Source organism: Pseudorca crassidens, chromosome 19 (assembly GCF_039906515.1).
Source record: "Pseudorca crassidens isolate mPseCra1 chromosome 19, mPseCra1.hap1, whole genome shotgun sequence".
NCBI lineage: Eukaryota > Metazoa > Chordata > Mammalia > Artiodactyla > Delphinidae > Pseudorca > Pseudorca crassidens.
In genome coordinates this window covers 42,458,187-42,482,654 of record NC_090314.1, presented here as the reverse complement: position 1 = coordinate 42,482,654, position 24,468 = coordinate 42,458,187, and the positions used below count along the sequence as shown (strand labels likewise).

Sequence of the window (24,468 nt, the reverse complement as noted above, 5' to 3'; positions counted from 1 at the left end):
ACTATAGTTTTGTCTTTTCTAGAATTAGGTGGAGTCATGCCTTTTCAGATTGGCTTCTTTCACTTAGTAATATGCATTTCTTCCATGTCTTTTCATTGCTCAGTAGCTCACTTCTTTTTAGCTCTGAATAATATTCCCTTGTCTGTATGTGTCAGTTTTTTTTTCCATTCACCTGCTGAAGGTCCTCTTGGTTGTGTCCAAGATTTGGCAGTTATGAATAAAGGTGCTGTAAATATCCATGTATAGTGTTTTGTGAGGACATAAGCTTTGAACTCCTTTGGCTAAATATCAAGGAGCATGATTCCTGGATCCTATGATAGAAGAGTGTGTTTAGTTTTGTAAGAAACTGCCAAACTGTCCTCCAAAGTGACTGTCATTTTGGATTCCAATCAGCAATGAATGAGAGTTCCTGTTGCTCCACATACTCCCCAGCATTTGTTGTTGTGTCTTGGATTTTGGCTCTTCTATAAGTGTGCAGTGGTATGCCATTATTTTAATTTGCAGGACCCTAATGACTTCATGTTGATCATCTTTTCATATGCTTACTTGCCATCTGTATATCTTCTTTGGTGAGATATCTGTTTAGGTCTTTTGCACAATATTAGCTGGATTGTTCTTTTTTTTTATTGTTGAGTTTTAAGAATTCTTTGTACATTTTGGATAACCGTCCTTTATCAGGAGTGTCTTTCACAAATATTTTCTCCTACCCTGTGGCTTGAATTCTTATTCTCTGTAATGTTGTCCTTCTCAGAGCGGAAGTTCTTAATTTTAATGAGGTCCGGGTTGTCATTTATTTCTTTCATGGATTGTGTCTTTGGTGGTGTTGTATGTGAAAAGTCATCACCATACCTAAGGTCAATTAGATTTTCTCCTATGTTATCTTCCAGGAGTTTTATGGTTTTGCATTTTACATTTAGGTCTATAATCCATTTTGAGTTAATTTTTATAAAAAGGGTAAGGTCTGTCTAGATTGATTTTTTTCTTTTTTTTGCATGTGGATGTCCAGTTTCCAGCACCATTTGTTGAAAAGATAGGTCCATTGTATTGCTTTTGCTCCTTTGTCAAGATCAGTTGACTATATCTATGTGGATCTATTTCTAGGCTGTCTGTTTTGTTCCATTGACCTATTTTTCTCTTGTTTCTCCAGTACCACATCATCTTGATTACTGTAGCTTTATAATAAGTCTTGATATTGGGTAGTGTCCTCTGACTTTGTCTCCTTCAGTATTGAGTTGGGCATTCTGGATTGTTTGCCTCTCCATATAGACTTTAGAGTCAATTTAAAAATATCCACAAAATAACTTTCTGGGATTTTGATTGGGATTGGTATTGAGTCTGTAGATCAGGTTGGGAACAAGAAATATCTTGACAGTATTGAGTCTTCTTATCCATGAACATGAAATATCTTTTTATTCATTTACTTCTTTGGTATCTTTCATCAGATATGAATCTTGTACATATTTTGTTAGAGTTATACCTAAGCATTTCATTTTGGGGGGTGATAATGTAAATGATAATTTTTTTTAAGTTGTTTATTTATTTTTGGCTGTGTTGGATCTTTGCTGCTGCGTGTGGGCTTTCTCTAGTTGTGGCAGGTGGGGGCTACTCTTCTTTGTGATGCGTGGGCTTCTCACTGTGGTGGCTTCTCTTGTTGCGGAGCACGGGCTCTAGGCGTGCGGGCTTCAGTTGTTGTGGCTCGCCGGCTCTAGAGCGCAGGCTCAGTAGTTGTGGCACATGGGCTTAGTTGCTCCGCGGCATGTGGGATCTTCCCGGACCAGGGCTCGAACCCGTGTCCCCTGCATTGGCAGGTGGATTCTTAACCACTGCGCCACCAAGGAAGTCCCTAAAATATAATTAAAAAAAATTTTCAGATACCACTTATTCATTGCTGGTATATGGGAAAGCAATTGACTTTAATGTGTTAACCTTGTATCCTGCAGCTTTGAACTTTGTATCCTGAAACCTTGCTTTAATCGCTTATTCGTAACAGGAGTTTTTTGTTGATTATTTTGAATTTTCTACATGACCATATCATCTGTGAACAAAGACAGTTTTATTTCTACCTTTCCAGTATGTATACCTTTTGTTTCCTGTCCTTTTCTTGTCTTGTTGCATTAGCTAGAACTTCCAGTATGATGTTGAAAAGTAGAAGTGAGAAGGGACATCCTCGCTTGTTCCTCATCTTAGCTGGAAAGCTCAGAGTTTCTCATTAAGTATGATGTTAACTGTAGGGTTTTTGTAGATATTCTTTATCAAGTTGAAGAAGTTCATCTTTATTCCTAGTTTGCTGAGTGTTTTTATCATGAATGGATGTTGGATTTTGTCAAATGTTTTTTCTGCATCTATTCATTTGATCGTGTGATTTTTCTTCTTTAGCCTGTTTCTGTGATGGAGTACATTAATTTAATTTTGAACATTGAAACCGCCTTGCATATTGCTAATATTTTGTTGAGAATTTTGCATCTATGTTTATAAGAGATATTTATTGGTCTGTAGTATTCTTGTAATGTCTTGTAATGTGTCTGATTTTGATATTAGGGTAATGGCTGGCCTAATAGAATGAGTTAGGAAGTGTTCCCTCTGCCTCTATCCTCTGGAAGAGATTGTAGAAAACGGGTATAATTTTTCTTAAATGTTTCGTAGAATTCACAAGTGGACCCATCTGGGCCTGGTGTTTTCTGTTCTGGAAGGTTATTTCTTCTTTGACCTGTGTCTTATCTAGACATGTGTTTAGTCTCCAAGTATTTTAGTATTTTTTCAAGCTATTTTTCTTTTATTGATTTCTAATTTAATTCCATTGTAGTCTGAGAGCAGACAGTTTATAATTTTTTATTCTTTTAAATTAGTTAATGTGTGTTTTATGACCCAGAGTGTGGTCTGTCTTGATGAATGTTCCATGTGAGCTTGAGTAGAATGTATAATGAGCTATTGTTTGATGAAATAGTCTATAGATGTCAATTATATCCAGTTGATGGATGGTGCTGTTTAGTTCAGCTGTAACCTTACTGAGTTACTGCTGCTGGATCTGCGTGTTTCTTACAGAAGGGTGTTAAAATCTCCAACTGTAATAGTAGATTCATATATTTCTCCTTGCTATTCTGTCAGCTTTTGCCTCATGTATTTTGACACTCTGCTGTTAGAGGCATACATGTTAAGGATTGTTATGTCTTCTTGGAGTATTGCCCCTTTTATCATTATGTAATTCCCCTTTTTTATCCCTGATAAGTTTCCTTCTTCTGAAGTCTGCTCTGTCTGAAATTAATATAGTTACTTCCACTTTCTTTTGATTAATGTTAGCATAATATATCTTTTCCCCATCTGTTTATTTTTTTAATGAAACATATTTTAAAATTCTTTTATTTATTGTAAAAAAATTATTTATTTATTGGCTGCGTTGGGTCTTCATTGCTGCGTGCAGGCTTTCTCTAGTTGTGGCGAGCAGGGGCTACTCTTTGTTGTGGTGTGCGGGCTTCTCATTGCTGTGGCTTCTCTTGTTGTGGATCATGGGCTTCAGTAGTTGTGGCTCACGAGCTCTAGAGCGCAGGCTCAGTAGTTGTGGCACACAGGCTTAGTTGCTCCATGGGTTGTGGGATCTTCCTGGCCCAGGGATCGAACTCATGTCCTCTGCATTGGCAGGCAGATTCTTAACCACTGCACCACCTGGGAAGTCCCATCTCTTTATTTTTAATTTATATGTGTCTTTATATTTAAAGTGGGTTTCTTGTGGACAGCATGTAGTTAGGTCTTGTTTTTTGATCTGCTCTGACAGTCTGTTGTTTCATTGGTGTATTTATACCATTGATACCTTTTATGTTTTGTTTTGTTTTTTCTTTTGCGGTACGCGGGCCTCTCACTGCCGCGGCCTCTCCCGTTGCGGAGCACAGGCTCCGGACGCGCAGGCTCAGCGGTCATGGCTTACGGGCCCAGCCACTCCGCGGCATGTGGGATCTTCCCGGACCGGGGCACGAACCCGTGTCCCCTGCATCGGCAGGCGGACTCGCAACCACAGCGCCACCAGGGAAGCCCCCTTTTATGGTTTTAATTGAACATTATATGATGCCATTTTCTCTCCTTTCTTAGCATATCAATTATATTCCTTTTTTTAAGTTTTCTTAGTGATTGCCTTAGAGTTTGCAGTATACATTTACTACTAATCTAGTCCACTTCCAAATAAAACTATACTGCTTCACAGGTAGTGTGAGTACCTTATAATAACAAAATATTCCTAATTCTTCTCTCCCATTCCTTGTGTCATTGCTGTCATTCATTTCCCTTACACATTTGCATCCACACAGAAGCCAACATAATCAAATACATTGCTGCTGTTACTATTTTGAACAAACTATTATCTTCAAGATCAATTAGGAATAAGAGAAGTAAACATTTTTATTTTTCTCTCATTTACTCATTCTCTGATGCTCTTCCTTTCTTTATTGTAGATCTGAGTTTTTGACTTATATAATTTTCCTTCTCTTTAAAGAACTTTTAACATTTCTTGTAAAGCATGTCTACTGGCAACAGATTCCCTCAATTTTTGTTTGTCTGAGAAAGTCTATTCTCACTTTGTAAAAAGACTTTATTTTTTAAGAGCAGTTTAGGTTCACAAAAAGATTGGTGTTCCTTCACTTTGAAGGACAATTTTGAAAGGTACAGGATTCTAGGTTAGTAGTTTTTCTCTCTTGACACTTTAAAGATTTCCTTCCACTCTTTTCTTGCTAGTATGGTTTCTGAGAAGTTGAATGTAATTCTTATCTTTGGTCCTCTGTAGGTAAGGTGTTTTTCTTTTCCTCCAGCTTCTTTCGAGATTTTTTTTTTCTCTAGCTTTGATTTTCTAAATTTTGACTCTAATATGCCTAGGTGTAATTGTTGTTGTTTTTTTTTTCTTTCCCCTCCGTTATCCTTCTCTGAGCTTCCTGGATCTGTGGTTTGGTTTCTGACATTAATTTGGGGAAATTCTTAGTTATTGCTTTAAATATTGCTTCTGTTTCTTTCTCTTTTTCTTCTCCTTCTGGTATTCCTGTTACATGTACGTAACACCTCTTGTACTTTTCCCATAGTTCTTGGATACTTTGTTGTGTTTTTGTTTTTTTCAGTCTTTTTTGTCTTTGCTTCTCAGTTTTGGAAGTTTCTAGTGTCAAGTCCTCAAGAGCAGAGATTCCTTTCCCAGCTGTGTCTAATAATGAGCCCATCAAAGATATTATTTATTTTCTGTTACAGTGTTTTTGATCTCTAGCATTTCTTTTTATTTCTCAGAATTTCCATGTCTCTGCTTGCATTATCCATTGTTAGATATTAATCATACAGGTCTGATAATTCCAACATTCCTGTCATATCTGATTCTAGTCTTGATGCTTGTTCAGTGTCTTTAAGCGGTGTTTTCTGCCTTTTAGTGTGCCTTGCCATTTTTTGTTGAAAGGCAGACATGATGTACTAGGTAAAAGGAACTGCAATAAATAGGACTTTAATAATGCAGTGGTAAGGTAAGAGGGGAGCGGAAGCATTCTTTAGTCCTATGATTAAATCTTAGTCTTTCCGTGAGCTTGTGCTCCTGGTCTGTGAGCTTCACTGGTGCTTCTCAGGTTTTCTTACCCCCTTAGGTAGAATATTTCTTACCCCCTTAGGTAGCCCCCTTAGGAGGGGCTGGAGTTGGGCATTTACTTTACCCCAGGTAGGTTAAGCTCTGATGGAACCCCAGCAGGTTAAACTCTGGTAAAATAGTTTCTTCTGAGGGCAGGTTTTGTTAAGAACAGAATATTCTAGCATATTTCAGAATGGTTTCTTTTCCCCTCCCCTTGCCGGAAGCATGAGAGGATTTTTCTCTGATATTTACTTTTAGGACCTGGTACAACTCCTGAAGGTAAGACTCGTAAAAAGCATGAGGGTCTCCCTATGACTGGGTCCTCCTGGAATTTTAAACTCTCAAGCTTGTCCACACTGAGCCTCCAGCACTTCATCAATTACAGTTCAGGTATTCCTACCCCAGCACTAGTTGCCAGGGGTGATTTCTTCTTGTGGGTTTCTGCCCAGGTATGTTGTGATTTTCTGTATCTGCCTGTCTCCAGTTTTTTCAGCAGTGGTTTGCTCTTTGTCCTCACTTCTCTGGTGGATCTAAGGAGAGTTGTTGATTTTTCAGTTTCTCCAGCTTTTTACTTGTGTTGTTAGGATGGAGTGGCAACTTCTAGGCTCCTTACATGTAAGACCAGATATCAGAAATCCTCCTAGTGATTTTAGTTTTATTTCTAATATAAAAGGTTGCATTCTTAAAATATAAAAGCAATATGTGCCCTTTTGTAGACATGTGCTTTCATTTCTCTTGGGTAAATACCTGGGAATAGGGACTTCCCTGGTGGCACAGTGGTTAAGAATCTGCCTGCCAATGCAGGGGACACGGGTTCGATCCCTGGTCCGGGAAGATCCCACATGCCGCAGAGCAACTAAGCCCGTGTGCCACAACTACTGAACCTGCACTTTAGAGCCCGCGAGTCACAACTACTGAAGCCCACTCACTCTAGGGCCTGCATGCCGCAACTACTGAGCCCGCGTGCTACAGCTACTGAAGCCTCCGCGCCTAGAGCACGTGCTCCACAACAAGAGAAGCCACCGCAATGAGAAGCCCGCACACTGCAAAGAAGAGTAGCCCCTACTCACCACAGCTAGAGAAAGCCCACGCGCAGCAACGAAGACCCAATGCAGCCAAAAATAAATGAATGAATGAATGAATAAAAACACTTAAAAAAATACCTGGGAATACAATGGCTGCATAATATGGTAAATGGAGAATTTTTAAAGAAACTGCCAGTTTTCTCAAATGGTTGTACATTTTATATCCCCATCAGCTGTGTGAGATCCAGTTGCTCCATATCCTTGCTAATGTTTCTTTTTTTTTTTTGCGGTACGCGGGCCTCTCACTGTTGTGGCCTCTCCCGTTGCGGAGCACAGGCTCCGGACGCACAGGCTTAGCGGCCATGGCTCACGGGCCCAGCCGCTCCACGGCATGTGGGATCTTCCCGGACCGGGGCACGAACCCGTGTACCCTGCATCGGCAGGCGGACTCTCAACCACTGCGCCACCAGGGAAGCCCTCATGAAACTTTTATATTTTCTTCTAAGAGTTTTATAGTGTTAGTTCCCACATTTAGGTCCCTTTTATAGTATTAATTCCCACATTTTGATCCATTTTTGTATATGGTATAAGGGGTTCAACTTCATTCTTTTGCATGTGGATGTCCAGTTTTCCAAATACTATTTTTTGTTTGTTTGTTTTTTCAGTACGCAGGCTTCTCACTGCTGTGGCCTCTCCCGCCACGGAGCACAGGCTCCGGACGCTCAGGCTCAGCAGCCATGGCTCACGGGCCCAGCCGCTCCGCGGCATGTGGGATCTTCCCGGACCGGGGCCCGAACCCGTGTCCCCTGCATCGGCAGGCGGACTCTCAACCACTGCGCCACCAGGGAAGCCCTCCAAATACTATTTTTTGAAGACTTCCCTTTTCCCCAATGAATGAATGGTTTTAGCACCCTTGTTGAAAATCGTTTGACTGTATGGGCAAGAGTTTATTTCCGGGCTCTCCATTCTATTCCATTGGTCTATATGTCTGTCTTGATGCCAGTACCACACTTTTTGGGGTTAGGGTAGCCTTGTAATCAGGAAATGTGAGACTTCCAACTTTGTTCTTTTTCCAGATTGTTTTGGCTCTCCAGGGTCCTTTGAGATTCTGTTTGAATTTTTGGATGGGTTTTAAAATTTCTGCAAAAAACACTGTTGGGCTTTTGAGAGGGATTGCATTGAATCTACATATAGATCACCTTGGCTATTGTGGACATCAAACAATATTAAGTCTTCTAATCCATGAACAAGGAATATCTTTCCATTTATTTGTATCTTTAACTTCTTTGAGCAACATTTTGTAGTTTTTAGTGTACAAGTCTTTCACCTCTTTGGTTAAAGTTTTTCCCTAAGTATTTTATGTTATTTTTGATGCTATTGTAAATAGAATGTTTTATTAATTTCCCTTTGAGATTGTTCATTATTTTTAAAATAACTTTATTTATTTATTTATGGCTGCATTGGATCTTCGTTGCTGTGTGCAGGCTTGCTCTAGTTATGGCGAGCGGGGGCTACTCTTCATTGTGGTGTGCGAGCTTCTCATTGTGGTGGCTTCTCCTGTTGTGGAGCACGGGCTCTAGGCCCGAGGGCTTCAGTAGTTGTGGCATATGGGCTCAGTAGTTGTGGCTCACGGGCTCTAGAGTGCAGGCTCTGTAGTTGTGGGGCACAGGCTTAGTTGCTCTGCGGCATGTGGGATCTTCCCAGACCAGGGCTCGAACCCATGTCCCCTGCATTGGCAGGTTGATTCTTTTTTTTAAAAAAATAAATTTATTATTTATTTATTTATTTTATTTTTGGCTGTGTTGAGTCTCCGTTGCTGTGCACGGGCTTTCTCTAGTTGCAGCCAGTGGGGCTACTCTTTTTTGTGGTGTGTGGGCTTCTCATCGTGGTGGCTTCTCTTGTTGTGGAGCACGGGCTCTAGGCATGTGAACTTAAGTAGTTGTGGCACGCGGGCTCTGTAGTTGTGGCACGTGGGCTCAGTAGTTGTGGCTCACGGACTCTAGGGCGCAGGCTCAGTAGTTGTGGCGCATGGGCTTAGTTGCTCCGTGGCATGTGGGTTCTTCCCGGACCAGGGCTCGAACCCGTGTCCCCTGCATTGGCAGGTGGATTCTCAACCACTGTGCCACCAGGGAGGCCTGGCAGGTGGATTCTTAATCACTGCGCCTCCAGGGAAGTCTTGAGATTGTTCATTGTTAGAGTATGGAAAAGCAACTGATTTTTTTTTTTTAAAGAAGGTTATCTCCCTTTTAAATTTATTATTTATTTATTTATTTATGGCCGTGTTGGGTCTTTGTTGCTGCGTGCAGGCTTTCTCTAGTTGCGACGAGAGGGACCTACTCTTTGTTGCGGTGCGTGGGCTTCTCATTGCGGTGGTTTCTCTTGTTGCGGAGCACGGGCTGTAGGTACGTGGGCTTCAGTAATTGTGGCACGCAGACCCAGTAGTTGTTCCTCACGGGCTCTAGAGCGCAGGCTCAGTAGTTGTGGTGCACAGGCTTAGTTGCTCCGCGGCATGTGGGATCTTCGCGGACCAGGGCTTGAACCCGTGTCCCCTGCATTTGCAGGCGGATTCTTAACTACTGCGCCATCAGGGAAGCCCCCTACAAAGCCATTTCTTAATGTTGCACATATTGGTTATCCCTCCCTTTTTTGGCTGTTATAAACAGTAGCGCAAAAGACATCTTTTGTGAACCAGTGTGACAGGTTTTGAATAGCTGTATTGCCGGTTTACTGGATGTTATTATGAATCTTTCTATTTTTTCTCATCTGAGAAATGAAAAATATATTGTTTACATTTGAACTTTTTATTAATAGAGTTGAATATCATTTCATATACTATTGGCCTTTTAATTTTTTTGGTAACAATTTTATATTTGTAATTTTTTTGGCCTATTTTTGTATTGCTTTGAACATACATGATATATATTGTAGGTACACCCTTTGTTATCTATCATTGCAAAATTTCATTGTGTCTGTCTTTTGTGTTTTAACTTTGCCGTATTAGTTAAATCTGTCAGTTGAGTGAATTTTTTAAGTTAGCTTTCTCCCACCTTGCTAATCTGCAGCTAACTGAAAGGCGCATTTTGGTTTAGAATTCTCTTTTGTCGTGTCTTTCTAGATTTTTATATTCTAGTTAATGTTTCTGGACTTGATTCAGTCTGTGGTATCATGAGTCTACAAATTAAAATTTCTAATTAGCATCCTGTGACCAATCAGTCACTTGAGACTTATCCAGAAATCTTAGAACTTGCCTTAAAATAACGCATAATAGGATTTATATTACCTATACTGAGTATGAGTTGTCTACTCTTCTACCCGCTTTCCCTTGGAAAGAGGAAAGTGAGACCATTTCAAATAGAAACTAAAACTTTCTCATATCTTTTAATCCAGATATATTAACAGTTGATCCTTTTTTTTGTTTTTTTTTTTTTTTTGGCCACACCGTGTGTCTTGTGAAATCTTAGTTCCCCGGCCAGGGATTGAACCCAGGCTCTTGTCAGTGAAAGCCCGGAGTCCTAACCACTGGACCGCCAGGGAATCCCCTACAGATTGTGTCTTTAGATGCTTTGACAACCGTAAACAATTCAGTGACAATTTTGGTGAGTAGGCTGTTTTTTTTTTCCTCCCCACATTTTCCTATTTTCCTCTTTAATGGAACTTTACTCTGAAGGTATATATATTCTAACATTTAAGCACTGGTTCCAAAACCTACATTATTTGACTGCTTTATAAACATTTAACATTTTGGTTTATTTAAGTCTTTTTTTTTTTTTTGGCTGGGCCACACAGCTTGCAGGATCTTAGTTCCACGACCAGGGATTGAACCTGAGCCCACAGCAGTGAAAGCACCGAGTCCTAACCACTGGACCGCCAGGGAATTCCTTATTTAAGTCTTATTGATGTGTACATAAATAATTATTTATGTAAGCATCATAATTAATGTTAGAATCAAGTACCTTCGATTATTGTGGAACTGCAAGTAATATTGTACAGAATGTTTCCCTCTATCTCCCAGGTTCTGCCTGTCTGCTCACTTTTCAGATAAATTAACTAAAGGAAGTTTAGTTTATTATTTATTTGAAGACTTCCCCTCCCCATATCAAAGTTTTTCGTTTTGTTTTGTTTGCTTAAGTGGTCATTTGTGTAGTAATTCAAGGAGTTTTTATTTAATATCCATTAAAAAAAAGTTTTTTTTTTCTTTTTGGCCACACTGCGTGGCACGTGGGACCTTAGTTGCCCGACCAGGGATCGAACCCATGCGCCCTGCAGTGGAAGCGCGGAGTCTTTTTTGGCCACACCGGGCGACATGTGGGATCTTAGTTCCCCGGTCAGGGATTGAACCCGTGCCCCCTGCATTGGGAGTGTGGAGTCTTAACCACTGGACCATCAGGGAAGTCCTGAAGCACAGAGTCTTAACCACTGAAACACCAGGGAAGTCCCAATATCCATTTTTAAGTAGTAGTTTGGTAAGTGTGAAAGCATGTCTGAAGTATCCCTTATCTACAAGAAACTTAAAACCAATTGCAAAGACAGTAGAGACAAACAGAAGACATATTTTTCAAGGGAAGAATTTATAAATAGTATTAACATTAAGATAAAACCTCACATTTTTTAAAAAAGATTTATTTATTATTTATTTATTTTATTTATTTTTGGCTGTGTCAGGTCTTAGTTGCGGCATGCAGGATCTTTCGTTATGGCAGGCGGGCTCTTCGTTGTGGTGCACAGGCCTCTCTCTAGTTGTGGGGTGCAGGTTTTTCTCTTCTCTAATTGTGGTTCGCAGGCTCCAGAGCGTGTGGGCTCTGTAGTTTGTGGCATGCGGGCTGTAGTTGAGGCGTGCAAGCTCAGTAGTTGCGGCACGCAGGCTTAGTTGCCGCGCGGCATGTGGGATCTTACTTCCCTGACTACTGATCGAACCTGCGTCCCCTGCATTGTAAGGTGGATTCTCTATCACTGGACCACCAGGGAAGTCCCAAAACCTCACATTTTTAATTCCTGATCTTGTTGGGATTTCTGAGTTTATCTGTGAACTGTGTTCTGCTTTCTATGCAGAATGGATCCCTTTTTTAAAAAATTCTGGCCACACTGCGGCTTGTGGGATTTCAGCTCCCGACCAGGGATTGAACCTGGGCCACAGCAGTGAAAGCACCTAATCCTAACTACTAGACCACCAGGGAACTCCCGGAATGGATCCATTTTAAAATAAGTAATCTTCAGGAGTTCCCTGGTGGCCTAGTGGTTAGGATTCCAGGCTTTTACTGCCATGTTCCAGGTTCAATCCCTGGTTAGGGAACTCAGATCCCGCAAGACATGAGTCATGGCCAAAAAAAAAAACTGGAGTCCCATTGAATAAATCCTTGCATTAGAAGGAACAAATGATAACAATAGCCAACCTTTTTATTCCTTTTTAATACAGGTCACAGAGAAAGAACATGAACTTTGCAATTGTACATACTTACATTCTTTCACTTTCACTCTAGTTGGTTTTGAGTGATAGTGAAAGACTCGCTGATGAGGAATAGCTAAGTTTCCATATGGCTGTGTACAAATATAAAGTATATGAGTGTATAATGGTTTTCAAGTTTTATTTGTATTTGGCAAGTTTTAAAACATATTTAAACAGCTTTAAGCTGATATGGATTGCTCTAGTGACTGTTGTTTTAAGAATTTAGATGACTTATCATTTGATTATACAAGGTGTATTTGTCTTCCTAAGTTAGGTTTCCTAACCTTCAGACCAGATCCAACCAAGGGTATCATTTTTCTTAATAATGATAATGTTAATAGTGATGATAATAAAAAAAATGAATTCATTGTTTAGTGTATGCTAGGCACTAAATGCATTACATAATCATATAGCTAACCCTAGGTACAGAGAGGTTATATAACCTACTGTAGGTCATAAAATTGGTAACTGATTCAAACCTAGACAGTTCAGCTCCTTGGGTCCATGCACATCATCACACAGTCTACTGCCTGTCATTAAAAACCGCACCATATATATATATATATATATGTTTTTTAATAGATTTATTTTATTTTTGGCTGCATTGGGTCTTCGTTGCTGCGTGCGGGCTTTCTCTAGTTGCGGCAAGTGGGGGCTACTCTTTGTTGCGGTGCGCGGGCTTCAGTAGTTGCAGTGCATGGGCTCAGTAACTGTGGCTCGTGGGTTCTAGAATGCAGGCTCAGTAGTTGTGGCGCATGGGCTTAGTTGCTCTGTGGCATGTAGGATCTTCCTGGACCAGGGATAGAACCCATGTCCCCTGCATTGGCAGGAGGATTCTTAACCATGGAGCCACCAGGGCAGTCTCCACACCATATTTTAATTATCTGTTTGTGTCTGTGCTACTTCTTATTAGAATCTAAGTTCCTTAAGGACTAAGAGCCATGATTCATTCTTTTTCACCTGTGGTCTTCCATGGTATCTGACGTATAGTAGGTGTTCAATAAATACGTATTGAGTGAACTAAAGCAAAATGTAAAGAAATGCAGTAATAAGTCTGTCATATTTTTTGGGCTTGAATTTCTTTTTTTTTTTTTAATTTATGTATTATTTATTTTGGACTGTGTTGGGTCTTCATTGCTGCACGCGGGCTTTCTCTAGTTGTGGTGAGTGGGGGCTACTCTTCGTTGTGGTGCACGGGCTTCTCATTGCAGTGGCTTCTTTTCTTGCAGAGCACGGGCTCTAGGCACACGGGCTTCAGTAGTTGTGGCTTGTGGGCTCTAGGGCACAGGCTCAGTAGTTGTGGGGCACAGGATTAGTTGCTCCGCGGCACGTGGGATCTTCCTGGACTAGAGCTCGAATCCATGTCTTCTGCATTGGCAGGCGGATTCTTAACCACTGTGCCACCAGGGAAGTCCCCTGAATTTCTTCATATGCTTATTCTATTGACTTTATGTGTAACAAACAAAATTATATTTGGGACTACTTTCATTAGCTTTAATTTGTATTTTATTTCCCTTTGAGGAATACAATCAAGATATTTACTAATTGTAAATATTCTGTACAGTGTTTTAAATATTAAGGAAATGCAGAGTGTAAAAATTGTAAATTACGTACTTTTTAGATTAAATGGAGAGAAAAACTGATTCCATAGCATTATATAATATTGTATTATATGCTATTGTTTTTTCCAGTTTTATTGAAATATAATTAACAAAAAATTATATATCTTTAAGATATACAACTTGATGTTTTGATATACATATACATTGTGAAATAATCATCACAAGCTAATTAACATGTCCATCACCTCACACATTTACCATTTTCTGTTTTTTTTTGTTTTTTCTTTGTGGTGAGAACACTTAAGATCTACCCTATTAGCAAATTTCAAGCGTGCAGTACAGCAATAGATACATTGCTGTACATTAGATTTCCAGAACTTAGTCATCTTGTGTAACTGAAACTTTGTGCCCTTTGACCAATATCTCCCCGTTTCCCCCTCCCTCCAGTTCCTGGCAGCCAGCATTCTGCTTTCTGCTTCTGTGGGTTTGATTATTTTAGATTCCACATATGTGATATCATGCAGTATTTGTCTTTCTGTGTCTGGCCTATTTCATTTAGTGTAATGTCCTCCAGATTCATCCATGTTGTCACAAATGGCAGGATTTCCTTCTTTTTTAAGACTGAATAGTATTCCATTGTGTGTATATATATATGTCTGTGTGTATATATATATATATACACATATATATATACACATATATGTCTGTGTATATATATATGCACACACACACATAAGCATAACATTTTCATATATATATGTCTGTATATATACGCACACACACACATAAACATAACATATTTTCATATATATATACATCTATATATATATATATACATATTTATATATGTCTGTGTGTGTGTATATATATATATATATATATACGCACACACACACACATAAACATAACATATTTTCTTTATCCATTCATCCATCACTGACAGACATTTAGTTTGTTTCCATATCATAGCTATTGTGAGTAATGCTGCAATGAACATGGGAGATATAGATTTCATTCCTTTATGTTGTATACCCAAAAGTGAGATTGCTGGATCATAAAATAGTTGTTTTTAATTTTTTGAAGAATCTTCATGCTGTTTTCCATAATGGCTGTACCAATTTACATTCCCACCAACAGTATTTCAGAGGTTCCCTTTTCTCCATATCCTTGCCACCACTTGTTTAGTATGTTTTGTCTTTTTTCATAATACATATGCTTGTTCTTAAATGCTAAACTGAAGAGTTAGTTCTCCAAATCAGTGCTTCTTAACTTTTTTTTTTCCAAGATGTTAATAGAAAAGGATGTTTTCTTGGTACACCAGAAAGAAGAGGCTCACACAAGGAGGGTGTCAGAGGCCTCTCATTGCTCAAGACCTGTTGGCTGCCCCAAGGGCCAAGGAAATCAATATTTTGGCAAATCTGTAATTCATATTTGGAACTGCCACAGAATATTGCTTGGAAATTCTCTGCTGTAAATAGTTTCAAACTTTTAGAATTACAAGGGATCTTCTTTTCCAGATCCCTTATAATAAAATATTATTTTATTTTTCTATGTATATATTCTATTATAAATAATAATTTTATAAACATATTTATTTATATATTTTATTTGTGTCTTCTCTTTTTCCTGCCCTTAATCCCCAGATATTTGTCCATTTTATTAGTCTTTTTTTAAACATTTAATTTATTTGGTATTGGGTCTTAGTTGCAGCACACAGGATCTTCATTGTGGTGTGCAGGCTTCTCTCTAGTTGTGGTGTGTGGGCTCCAGAGCACGTGGACTCAGTAGTTGTGGTATGCAGGTTAGTTGCCCCCGGCATGTGGGATCTTAGTTCCCTGACCAGGGAGCGAACCTGCATCCCCGCCTGCACCCCCAGCATTGGAAGGCGGATTCTTAACCACTGGACCATCAGGGAAGTCCCTTATTAGTTTTTTCAAAAAACTGACTTTCGATTTTTTAAATCCTCAACTGAATGTTTATTTTCTATTTCGTTAATTTCTGCTCTTATCTTCATTATTTCCTTCTACTTTCTTTGGGTTTATTTTGTAGTTTTTTTTTAACTTCTTGAGATGGATACTTGACTTATTAATTGCTTTTCTAGTATATTCACTTAAAGCTGTAAATTTTCCTCCTAAAAATATATTGCTTTTAGCTGTATCCCCCACTTTTTTTGGTTTGTTTGTTTTGGGGGAAATTCTCCAGGCAGTGACTGTAGCTCTTGTTGCTCGCTGCTGCTGCTGCTCCTCCTCCTTCACTCCTGTCCTCCCCCCCCACAATAGCTTTGTGAAGGTATATTCAATATTCACATACAATAATCTGCATATATTAAAATGTGTAATTTGGTACTTTTTGACCTATGAATGCAACAAGGGTAATGAACATATCCATCACCCCCACAGCGTTTCCTCATGTCCCTTTGTAATCCATTTCTCCCCTTCTCCTCATCCCCAGGCAACCACTGATCTGCCTCTACAGTTTTTGACATTTAGTGTTTTTTTCATTCAATTTAAAATATTTTGTGATTTTTGATCTGGAATGTTTAGATGTACCTGGAGATTTTCTAGTTTACTTGTATTATGGTCAGGAAACATATGATTTCAGTCCTTTAGACTTTTAAGACTTGCTTTATGACCCAAGATATGGTCAACTTTTAAAATGCTTGTGTGTGCTTCAAAAGAGTATAGCTGTTGGATGTAATGTTTTATGTATGTCTTACTAAGTCAAGTTTGTTAATTTTGTTTAAATCTTCCATTTTTACTGATTTTTTTTCTCTTGCTTGTTTTGGTCAACGTTTGCACGTAATTTTTTTCTCATTCTTTTTTTTTTTTTTTTTGCCGTACACGGGCCTCTCACCGCTGCGCCCTCTCCGGTTGCGGAGCACAGGCTCCAGACGCGCAGGCCCAGCGGCCATGGCTTAGGAGCCCAGCCGCTCCATGGCATGTGGGATCCTCCCGGACCGGGGCACGAACCCGTGTCCCCTGCATTGGCAGGCGGACTCTCAACCACTGCGCCACCAGGGATGCCCTTTCTCATTCTTTACCTTCACTATTTTCAATCTTTATGTTTTAGGTATATCTCACATAAACGGCTCATTGTACTTTTATTTTTCTTTTTAAATCCAGTCTGAAAATCTTTGCCTTCTAAATAAAGCATTTATTAATCTATTTACGTTTAATGTAACTACTGTTATTTGGCTTTAAATCTACCATTTTCTTATGTACATTCTCACATTCTCTTAATTAGAAAAGTTAAAAAAGATTTTTTTATTGTTGTTGTTTTTTGGATGTGTGTCAATACCCCAGGAACTATAACAGCCATCCCTGACTTAAAAAAAGATCCAGTGTTAATTGATCATTTTACCCTTCTCCTGGATAATACAGGGATCTTAGAGCACTTAATCTCCATTTATCTCCCTCTGATTTACATGGTATTATTGTGGTGTAGTTTAATTTTCTTATGTATGTATGTATATTTAGTTAAATACATTATTACTGTTATATAGTATAATGTTCATTTAGCTTTACCCAAATATTGACTGTTTTTGTTGTTCTTTATTCTAGTAATCCTTTTAGAATCATTCTTTTTTTGTTTGAAGAATACCCTTTGTAATGTTTAATGTAGGTCTGTTGATGGCAAAGTCTGTTTTTGTTTCTTTGAGCATATTTTTGCTTTACCTTATTTTTTTACCTTCGTTTGGAATCCCTATGTTGTTTTTTTAAATAAATTTATTTATTTATTTATTTTTGGCTGAGTTAGGTCTTTGTTGCTGCACGCGGGCTTTCTCTAGTTGCGGTGAGTAGGAGCTACTCTTCATTGTGGTGCGCGGGCTTCTCATTGCGGTGGCTTCCCTTGTTGCGGAGCACGGGCTCTAGGTGCATAGGCTTCAGTAGTTGTGGCATGCAGGCTCTAGAGCGCAGGCTCAGTAGTTGTAGCACACAAGCTTAGTTGCTCTGCAGCATGTGGGATCTTCCCAGGCCAGGGCTCGAACCCGTGTCCCCTGCACTGGCAGGTGGATTCTTAACCACTGCACCACCAGGGAAGCCCTCCTACCTTGTTTTAATTGTAGTTGATTTACAGTATTAGTTTTAGGTGTACAGCATAGCAATTCAGCGTTTTTACAGATTATACTCTAATGGCTCTATTTCTTTGTGCCATGCAAGATATCCTTGTTGCTTATCTACTTTATACATGGTAGTTTGTATTTCTTAATTCCATACCCCTATCTTGCCCCTCACCCCTTCTCTCTGTCCATTGTCAATCACTAGTTCTTTATAACTGGGTTTTGTTACATAAATTCATTTGTTTTATTTATTTTTATTTTTATTTTTAAAATAAATTTATTTATTTTTTGGCCGTGTTGGGTCTTCGTTGTTGCGCGTGGGCTTTCTCTAATTGAGGTGAGTGGGGGCTACTCTTTGTTGCGGTGTGTGGGCTTCTCATTGCGGTGGTTTCTCTTGTTGCAGAGCACTGGCTCTAGGCGCACGGGCTTCAGTAGTTGTGGCACGTGGGCTCAGTAGTTGTGGCTCGCAGGCTCTAGAGCGCAGGCTCAGTAGTTGTGGCGCATGAGCTTAGTTGCTCCGCGCCACGTGGGTTCTTCCCGGACCAGGGCTTGAACTCGTGTGCCCTGCATTGGCAGGTGGATTCTTAACCACTGAGCCACCAGGGAAGCCCTGTTTTATTTTTTAGAATTCCAAGTATAAGTGATAATGTACAGTATTTGTCTTTCTCTGACTCATCACATATTGCAGATGGAAGGGTTTTATTCTTTTTTATGGCTAAGTTTCTGTTGTATATAAATTACATCTTTCATTCATCTGTTGATGGACACTTGGGTTGCTCCCATATCTTGGCTATTGTAAATAATGCTGCTGTGAACATTGGGGTACATGTATCTTTTCAAATTAGTGTTTTCATTGTTTTTTTTTGATACATAACCCAGGAGTGGAATTGCTGGATCATATGGTAGTTCTATTTTTGTTTTTTTAAGGAGCCTCTGTACTGTTTTCCATAGTGACTGCACCAATTTACATTCCCACCAACCGTGTACAAGGGTTCCCTTTTCTCTGCATCTTTGCCAGCATTTATTATTTGTAGACTTTTTGATGATAGCCATTCTGACAGGTGTGAGGTGATATCTCGTTGTTTTGATTTGTATTTCTCTAATAACTAGCAATTTGGGACATCTTTTCATGTGCTTGTTAGCCACCTGTATGTCTTTTTTGGAAAAATGTCTCTTCTGGCTTTCTTCCCGTTTTTTGATTGGGTTATTTGTTCTTTTGATACTGAGTTGTAAGAGCTATTTATATATTTTGAATATTAATCCCTTGTTGCTCATGTCATTTGAAAATGTTTTCTCCCATTCCAAAGGTTGTCTTTTCATTTTATCGATGGTTTCCTTTGCTGTGCAAAAGCTTTTAAGTTTAATTAGGTCCCATTTGTTTATGTTTGCTTTTATTTCTTTTGCTTTGTGAGACAGACCCCCCAAAATATTGTTGTGATGTCAAAGAGTGTTCTGCCCATGTTCTTTTCTAGGAGTTTTACGGTTTTAAGTCTTACATTTAAGTCTTTAATCCATTTTGAGTTTATTTTTGTGTATGGTTTAAGGAAATATTCTAATCTCATTGTTTTACATGTAGCTGTCCCATTTTCCTGGCACCACTTACTGAAGAGACTGTCTTTTCTCCATTGTATATTCTTTAAAAAATATATATATATATATTTATTTATTTATTTATTTATGGCTGTGCCAGGTCTTAGTTGCAGCATGCAGGATCTTTTAGTTGCAGTTTGTGGACTTCTTGGTTGCAGCATGCAGGCTTCTTAGTTGTGACATGCATGCGGGATCTTGTTCCCTGACCAGGGATTGAACCTGGGTGCCCTGTATTGGGAGTGTGGAGTCTTATGCACTGGACCACCTGGGAAGCCTCTCCATTGTATATCCTTGCCTCCTTTGTCATACATTAATTGACCATAGGTGCCTGGGTTATAAAGTTTATTTTCGAGGATTATTTTTTGCTGGCTGTAAAACTCTAGATTGCAATTATTTTCTTCCAGTACATTCACTCTTTTATTCAAGCTGTCCTCTTTCTTCCATTGTTGATCTTAAGAAGTCAGCTCTCAGGCTGTTATTTCTTTAAAAATAGCCCTCCTCCAAACCTCCCTACCCCAGATGCTCATAGTCTTTGTTTTTCTGAAGTTTAACTATACTGTATGCACTTGGATTCCTTTTTATGTAGCCTGCTTGGGATTTGAAGGGCTTGGTGAATCTATGGCTTAATATCTTAAATTGGTTTTAGAATGGTCTTGGTCATTATCTCTTCAGATACTGCTTCTGCTCCATTCTATCCTCTCATCTGCGCTCTTGGGATTCCAGTTAAATATATGTTTGTTCTCCTAACAGATCCTCCATCTTTCTTATCCTTTCCCGTATTTTTTATTCTTTTGTTATTATGTGCCTTGTTTGGATCTTTTATTCTGGTTTATCGTCCAACTCATTAATTCTTTCCTCAGCTGTATCTAATCAGCTTTTTTAAAAAAATAAATTTATTTATTTATGGCTGCATTGGGTCTTTGTTGCTGCACACAGGCTTTGTCTAGTTGTGGCTAGTGGAGGCTACTCTTTGTTGCGGTGTGTGGGCATCTCATTGCGGTGGCTTCTCTTGTTGTGGAGCATGGGCTGTAGGCATGCTGGCTTCAGTAGTTGTGGCACGTGGGCTCAGTAGTTGTGGCACTAAGGATCAATAGTTGTGGCTTGCAGGCTCTGGAGTGCAGGCTCAGTAGTTGTGGCGCATGGACTTAGTTGCTCCATGGCATGTGGGATCTTCCCGGATGGGCTCGATCTCATGTCCCCTGCATTGGCAGGTGGATTCTTAACCATTTTGCCACCAGGGAAGTCCCTAGTCTGCTTTTAAGGTTGTCCATTGAAGGTGTTTTTCTTTGTGTTTTGTTTCAGTTTTTGTCATTGTATATTTTTGTTCTATAATTTATTTTTCCAAGTGTACAGGTTGTTTTTGTGGGTTTTTTTGGTGGGGGTAGCTTGTCATTCTCTGCCAGATTTTTCAAGCTTGGGCTTTTATCTTCTTGAACATACTAAGAAAGTATATAAATATATCTGCTAATACCTGGGACTCCTGTTTTATCATCCATTGTTTTAACTGTTTTCATTTAAATTTGTCTTGTCCTCTGATGTGCCAGGGTTTATTTGATTATTGTATGTTAAATTAGGAAAATTATATGGTCAAAATAACATGATATTTTCTTTGTCTAGGGAAGATTTTTGTTTACTTCGTCTGGGGGTCACTAGTACTAGTTATAATCTTTTTCCAACATCAGGGCTTCAGATTTTCTGAAGTCTTATTGCATTCCATGTGTGGACTAGTTTTCTTCTTAGTCACCTTTACTATGAGGTTATCACCTTTTGAGGTTCAGGTCCAAAGGAGGAACTGGTTTGCCAAGACCCCTCCCCACCAGTCTTGATGGACCCTGAATTCCAACTTTTGTCCCAAGGGCCTACTAGACTCAGCCTCTAAGGCATGTCTACCAAATCAACAAATGACTCTAGAACAACAGTGGCCTGGCATGGGATAGCTTCCTACTTTTGTAATCCTATTTCTTTTTCATCTTGACTTCCTTATCTTGTTGCTTTTTGATGCTTTTAAGAAGAGATTTTTTCCCCCATCTAACTTTTTTAGTTTTGAGGGAGTTGGGTAAGTGAGAGGGAGAATTTGTTTAAATTATATACTACACCGTTACTTGAAATAAAGTTTCTAATTGTTTTATAGGTGAAGAAACTGAGATCCAAACAGGTTAAGTAATACTGTAAGACCACATAATCAGCGGCAGAACCAGGTCTACAATCTATGTCTTTGTGTTACTCTAGTACTTGTACTAATGATAAGTCATTTTAACTAAATATACAACAGTCATTTAGTTAAAATAGGTATACTCTAGAAGGGATTTCTTCGTTCTCTTGGGCCTGATTTGTATTTGGTATATGGCTAATTCTCTTTAGAATTTTTAGATAGCCTAATGGGGTAGGATCATTACTATATTATATAAATCCATTTCAAAATATGGAACTGTGAATATAGTTACTGCTTGATCTGTAACTGTGCAATACACCAGAATGGTTTCTAAAACCACAGAAACAATATGGTAGGTAGGTTGCCAAAAAAACAAAATAAAACCTCATCACATGTTTAATCTAGTACTGAACTATACAGGCGTATGTGGGCTATATAGAATTATGTGGGCTAGGTTTCCTGTTACTTACATACAGCAGTGGCTTGGAGGAAATGACATTCTGAGTTCCAAATAGACAATATATAAAGGAACTTTTAAAGTACAGTTGAATTGGAGCTTCTAATGTTGGGATTTTTAGAAGATTTTACATTTGAATCTCAATATAATATGAGAGCAGAATCCATTAGAGGCCTGTTTATATGACGTAAGCAATGACAACTTTGGCTGACTTTCTGTATGTTTTTTCTATTTCAATCTTTTAAAAAATGTGGCCTCCTGAGTGTACCACCTTGTAGTTCTCTCTTTGTACTTCCTTTTCTGTGATTAAATTTCACCATGTTTAAACATAAAGAGGGAGAAAAGTGTATCATGGCTCAACTAATGATTACCTTTCAATCCAAGATTATTATGCTCAAATATTTTATTTTTTTTTTTATTAATGAATCTATTTTTGGCTGTGCTGGGTCTTCGTTTCTGTGTGAGGGCTTTCTCTAGTTGCGGCAAGCGGGGGCCACTCTTCATCGCGGTGCGCGGGCCTCTCACTATTGCGGCCTCTCTTGTTGCGGAGCACAAGCTCCAGACGCACAGGCTCAGTAGTTGTGGCTCACGGGCCCAGTTGCTGTGCGGCATGTGGGATCTTCCCAGACCAGGGCTCGAACCTGTGTCCCCTGTATTAGCAGGCAGATTCTCAACCACTGCGCCACCAGGGAAGCCCTCAAATATTTTTAAAATAAATTTATTTATATATTTATTTTTGGCTGCATTGGGTCTTTGTTGCTGCATGCAGGCTTTCTCTAGTTATGGCGAGCGGGGGCTACTCTTCATTGTGGTGTGGGAGCTTCTCATTGTGGTGGCTTCTCCTGTTGCGGAGCACGGACTCTAGGTGCGTCGGCTTCAGTAGTTGTGGCACGTGAGCTCAGTAGTTGTGGTTCATGGGCTCTAGGGCGCAGGCTCAGTAGTTGTGGCACATGGGCTTAGTTTCTCCGTGGCATGTGAGATCTTCCCAGACCAGGGCTCGAACCCATGTCCCCTGCATTGGCAGATGGATTCTTAACCACTGCACCACCAGGGAAGTCCCAATCATGCTCAAATATTAATATAAGAAGGCTTTTTTGATGCAGCGAGAGGGAGAAAGAGTGTGTATATGTGTATATAGAGGGCTAACATTAAAATGTTAAATGAAGTGAGGAAGAAGAGGTGTTGTTCTAAACTTAAAACTTATTGCTTCTTCCAATAAAAATTAATTTAAAAAATCTGATTGCTTCTGCTAAATTTTAGTGGTGAAATAACAACTTTAGTTAATTGTAAACTTCCTTCTTGATATAAATGTAGCATCTTCTGAAAAACTGTTCTGTACTTTGCTTATCTTGGAGCTTGTTATAAATCAGTACATAAAGAGCTTCCGGGGCTTCCCTGGTGGCACAGTCGTTAAGAATCTGCCTGCCAATTCAGGGGACACGGGTTCGATCCCTGGTCCAGGAAGATCCCACATGTGGCAGAACAACTAAGCCCGTATGCCACAGCTACTGAGCCTGTGCTCTAGAGTCTGCGAGCTACAACTACTGAAGCCCATGCACCGCAACTACTGAGCTCACGCACCGCAACTGCTGAACTCACACATCACAGCTACTGAAGTCCACGCGCTCTAGGGGCCTGCGTGCCGCAACTACTGAGCCTGCATGGTGCAACTACTGAAGCCTCCGTGCCTGGAGCCCGTGCCCCGCAACAAGAGAAGCCACAGCAATGAGAAGCCTGTGCATCGCAACGAAGAGTAGCCCCTGCTCGCCGCAACTAGAGAAAGCCTGTGCGCAGCAATGAACATGGAACGCAGCCAAAAAAAAAGTAGCATATTAAAAAAAAAAGAGCTTCCTCCTTTTTATGATTTTTTAAAATTTTTATATATTTATTTATTTATGTATTTATTTTTGGCTGTGTTGGGTCTTCATTGCTGCGCACAGGCTTTCTCTAGTTGCGGCGAGCAGGGGCTACTCTTCGTTGCGATGCACAGGCTTCTCACTGCGGTGGCTTCTCATTGCAGAGCACGGGCTCTAGGCATGCAGGCTTCAGTAGTTGTGGCACGTGGGCTCAGTAGTTGTGGCTCACGGGCTCTAGATAGCAGGCTCAGTAGCTGTGGCGCACGGGCTTATTGCTCCGCAGCATGTGGGATCTTCTCGGACCAGGGATCGAACCTGTGTCTCCTGCACTGGCAGGCAGATTCTTAACCACTGTGCTGCCAGGGAAGTCCCCTTTTTATAATTAAATGGAATGAATTTATCATAAATCATTAAGAATCTATGCTGCAATGAATAGTATTGTACATATCTCACATCATTTATCTAGGATAAATTCCTGAAGTGGAATTGCTGGGTCAGAAGGTATTTGTATTTGTGATTTTGATTGATATTGTCAAATTGCACTTTATAGAAATTGTATCAGCACCTACCAGCTTGTTAGTCAGACACCCTGCTCAGCAGCATATCTATATCTCAAATTTTTTGATCTTTGTTAATCTGATGGTAAAAAATGATTATTTTGCACTGCCTTTACTTTGCATTTCTTTATATTGTAAAATTGAAATCTTTCATATATTTAAAAAGCCATTTGTATTTCACTTTTCTG

At 39.5% G+C, this 24,468-nt stretch overlaps 1 protein-coding gene across 2 annotated transcripts in view; it reads left to right on the top strand.

The window, feature by feature from the left end:
- Positions 1 to 24,468, top strand: part of NPEPPS (aminopeptidase puromycin sensitive) — a 97,341-nt gene that overhangs the window by 16,278 nt on the left and 56,595 nt on the right. Inside the window, exon 3 of one of the 2 annotated variants that reach the window (XM_067717012.1) lies at positions 10,065 to 10,199. The exons of the other annotated variant lie outside the window; for it this stretch is intronic. Coding sequence (XP_067573113.1) covers positions 10,065 to 10,199 — 135 coding nt within the window. The remainder of the gene's footprint in view (positions 1 to 10,064; positions 10,200 to 24,468) is intronic. 2 annotated transcript variants of the gene reach the window in all.